Source organism: Rhinichthys klamathensis, unplaced genomic scaffold, assembly GCF_029890125.1.
Source record: "Rhinichthys klamathensis goyatoka isolate OS25496 unplaced genomic scaffold, OSU_Roscu_1.1 h1tg000150l_1, whole genome shotgun sequence".
NCBI classification, from domain to species: domain Eukaryota; kingdom Metazoa; phylum Chordata; class Actinopteri; order Cypriniformes; family Leuciscidae; genus Rhinichthys; species Rhinichthys klamathensis.
The window spans coordinates 1,919,328-1,925,597 of NW_026606685.1; the positions used below are offsets into that span (position 1 = coordinate 1,919,328).

Consider the following 6,270-nt stretch of genomic DNA (forward strand, 5'->3'; position numbering starts at 1 on the left):
CCTCACTCCGGACAATCTGACGTTTCTTGACGTGTCGAAGGGGATGTCACTCACACAATAGAATCCCGGTCGAGGGGAATCCATATAAGGCCCCTGGGGGCCACTGCAGCCTCAGTGTGTGCAGGACCACTACTGGAGAAAGTTGCATGACTTGCTTCTGCTGGGACAGTCTGGACTATTGGAAATTGATGTGCTGCTGAGTGTATCGAATAGGAAATATAGCTGAGCTTTCCATACTTTGTTTTGTTTTGTTTTCCACATCAAAACGTTCGATGAAGCTTGTTGGATCCCAGTCCCAAGACATGGAAGAGCGTCTCTCCCCATCCGCGCGCTTGGTTCGCAGTCCTGGATCCCAAACGAGGATCCACAGCATTGAATCCATTTTGGGATTTAAAGGAGAGAATTTGTTCCACCCGGCGTTTTCCTATGGATCAGGAAAGCCATCAGTCAAAGACACTGAGCACTTGCTGTCCCCCCAAAAGGACTCTAAGAACTCCAAGAACTTTGAAGGTGAGTAAAGTTAAACCGATGCGTAAAGTTTCATTTTCAGGGTTTAAAACTGGCCATTTTGGCAGCACTTTATAGCAAATTAACTTACATTTTCAAGTTATTAATAATATACATGTACATCTGATGCACATTTAAATGGGCTATTAATATAAATTGAAAGGTTTATTGAAAAGTTTTAGGCTTGTTAAGATTTATAGGCTATATTTAAATTGTAAATGAAATAGACGTTAAAATTGAAAGAAAGAAAGAAAGAAAGAAAGAAAGAAAGAAAGAAAGAAAGAAAGAAAGAAAGAAAGAAAGAAAGAAAGTTACATTATTTAAAGAATTATGGCCTATAAAATAAAGTTACATAAATGACAATGTTAGCCTATACCATTAAAAGTTTAATGACTTAAAAAAAAAAAAATCACGTGTAGTTAAAAAAGGTAAATAATTAAAATGCCTGATTTTTAACTAGAATATATGAACACGTCACACCTTCTCAAGGAAAACTTTCCATTATTTGTCTACAGGTGTCTGTAGATCTGCTGTCATGGTCAGTCCGGATCCAGATACGGATGGCGGTAAATTATCGGATGATGAAAATCCCAAGAAAAAGCACCGCCGGAACCGGACCACGTTCACCACATTTCAGCTGCACGAGCTCGAGAGGGCGTTTGAGAAGTCGCATTACCCTGACGTGTACAGCAGAGAGGAGCTCGCGCTCAAAGTTAACCTGCCAGAGGTTCGGGTACAGGTGAGCACAGCGCGTGCGCAACACAGATCATGCGCTTCATGAGCTCTGTATTTGGAGAATAAGATAATGACATATTAGAAATAGTATTTGACCTTATTTATGTGACCTTTCTTTTTACATGTTCATCATTGGTTCCTTCAGATAGCCTACTTAATATATATATATATATATATATATATATATATATATATATATATATATATATATAGGCCTATAAAAAACATTTTCGTTAAAAAATAATATAATATATATATATTTTTTATATATATAAAAGTTAAATTTTTTATAATAAAAGATTATTTGTATATATATATATTTTTAAAACCGTTTAAAAAATATATAATAATAGCTAATACAAACTCAAATAAAATAGGATACATAACTATACGCATTTATTTATTTATAATTGAGTATTTTTGTTTTGTTATTTTTTATTATTTATATATAAAATGTAATGTAAAAAATAACAAAAAATGAAATGTGCAAAATAAAATTAGAAAAATAATCAACTTGTAATCAACTAATTAAAAGTAAAGTTCAGCAAAATAAGAGATTTCAAAAAATTGTCATTTTTTCTTGAGTTGCACCAGAGAAAATTTGGCCTTCTCTTTGATTTCATTGGAATGTAAATATTAGAAAGTAATTTTAGTGACAGTTAAGTAACCTTTATCAGTGGGAAAAAAGTGTCAAATTTGATTGGGTTTCAAATAACAAGTCAAGTAAATTATGATTCGACCTGAATCGACCATAAACAATTGATATATATATATAGCCATATATATATAGCCTATTTTATCATCAAATAAACATCAATTATGGAAACAGATGAATCCATTTTTGCAAGTGTCTACATTGTTACCTTAAAGAGCTATTTCTGGTTAACCCATAAAAAGTTTTAAATTGAGGTAGGCTATATAGGTTGGTCACATTACATTTTGTTATATACTCATACATCATGTTATATACTATTACATCATGTTATATACTATTTTTCATATTAAAAGCAGTTAATTTAGATGTTACCATTTTTAGGTTTTCAGTGTATTTGAAGGGTTTTTACATAATAGCGTCTAAACTTCCCTCACAATGTGAATTTTCAATATGTGCAACGTCTGCGTTATAAACTAAATCCTTTCTTATGTCACATTTCAGGTATGGTTCCAAAACCGGCGTGCAAAGTGGCGACGTCAAGAGAAACTGGAGGTGAGCTCCATCAAGCTGCAGGAGTCCTCCATGCTGTCCATCCCCAGATCAGGGCCACTGTCTCTGGGTAGCGGTCTGCAGTTGGAGCCCTGGCTTACCGGACCCATCTCTTCCTCCGGCTCTCCCCTGCAGTCCCTGCCCAGCTTCATCACCCCTCAGCAGGGTGTTCCGGCCAGCTACACCCCTCCACAGTTCCTCAGCTCATCCACGTTCAACCACCCTCTGCCCCATATCGGGGCGGTGTGCCCCCCTCCACCGGCCTATCAGTGCTCGGGGTTTATGGATAAATTTTCACTAGAAGAGGCAGACCCACGAAACACAAGTATCGCCTCGCTAAGAATGAAAGCTAAGGAACACATCCAGTCTATCGGGAAGACGTGGTAGACTGAGAATCATGCTGGACTGACTGAGACACTCAGAGACTTGTTCGCATCTCCTTTAACTTTCCAAATCAGACTCTGTTTGGTCCTGAAAGTGGTTTTCACATCTGTTTGTCGTTCATAAACCTCCCAGAGTTGTTCATTGTACATTACCGTTTTTTTTTTTTTTTTGATTTTTTTTTTTTTTTTTATCAAGAGTTCAATAAAGCTTCCCTGCTAATTCGCACATAATTCAACCATTTTTGGACCAAAAAAGCATTTAACGATAGAAATAAATATCGCTCATATAATGTTTGCATTATAAATGCATGCATTTAATTTCACAGAATCACATTTGTCCCATTTAAAATAGCCATCCAGTGCTATAGGGTTTGTTCATTGTATTGTACAAAGCAGCTGGCCAATTTCCATGACGTTTTGTTGTATGTTTTCACTGTACAGATGAATTTTGTATTTTATAATAAAAACAAGCTCATAAAAATATTAAATGCAATCTGTCTCCAATTCTTAATGCTTTTTTAAATTGTTGATGTTGTCATGCTATAAACTAAACTTGAGTCAATTTTTATTGCATATTTATTATAAATTAATTTTAATTTCTACAGGCTATAAACTATCATTGCATTTTAGGGTATGTTCTCCTATATAGTTGTAAAGAATTGTTTATTATATCCTCCTGGGACCCAGGAATAGACTTTTGTCCTCTGTAGTGGACGTTATATTTTAGTAAATTTCTCTGACACCATACGTGTCACAGTTTTAAGTCTGGATTGTCCAGTAAAGAGTACACATCTTTGGAGGTTTCACCATGACTTCTCCTTGGTCGTTAAAAATGACTGACATTACCTTAGTGATCAAATTTAGCACTCTTATGGAAAATGATAATATTTTGTAATTATTTAAATCTGACTAATTTTCAAATTGTTTGTCTTAAATCAACATCTCAGGAAATATGATAATCAAAATATGGCTTTTTGTTATACAAAACAGGGCATTGATTTTAGACATGTCCACTGTAGAGGACACCAGAACTTATGTTTATCAGGCATTTTGGGAGACACAACAAGTGAGGGAAAGAAATGATATATCAATATTCCTATGAAATAGATATTATTATGAAAATGTTGCCAATTATTACTCCCTGTATTACACTTCTTTTTTCATTACATGTTGCCCCAAGAACACATTAATATGCTAATTAAATACATATACATTGTAGGCTATTGAATGGGACTACCTATTAATGGTAATTTTACCCACATATTGCATAAAGTAAAATTGTATATAAATCAATTCTGTCATATCTTTAATAACAGTTGTGAATCATCTTTTGGTTATACTAAACATTGATTAGTGAATGGGAAAAAAATCCAGTTGTTTTTCCCTATACATGTCATTTCTTGTCTTTTTATTTATTTAAACATAATTTCCCGGTGTCCACTACAGAAAACATTGCATACATATGAATCGAAAAAAGAAAAAGAAATCCCATTTGTTTCTTATGCTCTAACAATGTTTCAACATTTTAATTGACTAAATTCTGAAAACTTTTTTTCTTGTTCTCAGGAGGATATAAACTGTTATTTTTAATGAAAATTATAATTTTTGCTTTTCAGTTGCCAGGAGAATCCGGTTCCAGGCTGCCAGCAGAGAGGCATCGCACTGTGAGTCTCAGAGCGGCAGAGGCCTCGCTCACTGTGGCGCTTCTCCTTCATTATGCCGCCATCTAGTGGTTGCGTTTGGAACATTCTTCTCCGCCCACACTGTGGTAATAGTTTTACAATCAGTGCTGGGTAGTGACTGATTACATATAATCTGGATTACGTAATCAGATTCCAAAATTAAGTAATTGTAATTAGATTATATTTAGTTATAATTCGTTTTTTAAATACTCGTAATCAGACTACAGTTACTTTTCATTGATTGCATGATTACATGATATTTTCATTATGTCAGTAAATTATTAATAATTCATTGATTCTCCCAAATGTTTTTATTTTTTTAATGGTTTTATTAAAGGGATAGTTCACCCAAAAATTAAAATTCGGTCATAATTCACTCACCCTCATGTTGTTCTAAACCTGTATGTGTTTCTTTCTTCTGCTGAACACAAAAGAAGATATTTTGAAGAATGTTGTTAACCAGACAGTTGACGGCACCCATTGACTTCCATAGTAGGGGGGGAAATACTATGGAAGTCAATGGGTGCCGTCAACTCTCTGGTTAACAACATTCTTCAAAACTCATGTAGGTTTGGAAAAACATGAGGGTGAGTAAATTATGACAGAATTTTCATTTTTGGGTGAACCATCCCTTTATGAACCCCTGCAGTTCCATCACGAACACCAGTCTGAGAAACCCTGACGTTTGTCTAATATAGTTTAATTCACCACATGTTGTTGATAACAAGGAATGGAATTTTTTTTTTTCAAAAGTAATATAAAAGTAATTAAAGAGTAGTCAGATTATATTTACCTAAATGTGCAATGTAGTGGATTACGTTACTAATAAAAATGTTTGTCATGTAATTTGGAATCAGTAACTGACTACAATCTGTAAGCAATCTGCCCAGCACTGCTTACAATCTACACATTTTTAAATTTGTGGTGAATTTTTCGGTTGTGTTCTATTTCCAGCCTTCATTCAACTTTTTTTATTTTTACTATAGTATAATCAGGAGTTATTATAAATCAGGGGTCAGTCCCCAAATACACTCCTCAAACACAACGACACATTGCTGTAATTTTTGTCATTTATACGGTGTAAAACTCAAATGAAGCATGTATTATAAAGTTTTTTGATGTAGAATTATTTCTCGACACAGATGTGTAAGCCTTTCAAATAAAATAGAGATTTGTTTTAAAATCCCTCTCAAGAGGTACATATAGATATCCTACATTTAAGCAACATTTCACAAATTGATATAGTCAATATAGTTGTTTGCATTACCATGTTCGAGACACTCGTATATACCAAACCCATGTACATCTAAATGAACACACATCACGTCTATCATCACCAAATCTAACATTTGCCATTTTTGCGGCATTAAGATTCTGATTGATGCTGGATTTCTATTAGTGGGCGTTCATCTGTGACAAATGAGAAAAGCACACATCCCAGTGAACTAGATGAACTTAACCAAATGAAAGTGGCTCTAATTGACATTTTTCATTGTTAGAAACACCGGTGTGAATAATTGGAGCCATTATTGCGCACAGACAGCTGAGAGCGGGCGAGACAGACCATCAACAATTTCCTGCCAGTTCTCACAGACAATGCAGAGGTTGTGATTTAGTTATTCAGATGGTCATTAGTGCGCGGTGAAGAGCTTTCCTGTCACTTGCCTGCCTCTGTTAAGTGAATGCTTGATTAATAGGCGGTTTATGGCCTGTCACCTCAATAGATCAATCATAACCAATAATAAATCTACTTTCGGAA

General features: G+C 34.6%; 1 protein-coding gene across 1 annotated transcript; it reads left to right on the forward strand.

Moving 5' to 3' along the window:
• Positions 1-3,289, forward strand: rx3 (retinal homeobox gene 3). Its single transcript, XM_056258218.1, has 3 exons — positions 1-510; positions 1,023-1,246; positions 2,399-3,289. Exons 1-3 carry the CDS (start codon positions 273-275, stop codon positions 2,831-2,833), a joined length of 897 nt encoding a protein of 298 aa, XP_056114193.1. The 5' UTR covers positions 1-272; the 3' UTR covers positions 2,834-3,289.
• The last annotated feature ends 2,981 nt before the right edge of the window (positions 3,290-6,270 follow it).

Excerpts from the sequence above, each read along its gene's own strand:
- rx3 (XM_056258218.1), top strand. The coding sequence starts at position 273 with ATGAAGCTTGTTGGATCCCAGTCCCAAGACATGGAAGAGCGTCTCTCC. Across the intron at positions 511-1,022 it reads GAACTCCAAGAACTTTGAAG|GTGTCTGTAGATCTGCTGTC; the intron begins GTGAGTAAAGTT and ends ATTTGTCTACAG. Across the intron at positions 1,247-2,398 it reads TGCCAGAGGTTCGGGTACAG|GTATGGTTCCAAAACCGGCG; the intron begins GTGAGCACAGCG and ends GTCACATTTCAG.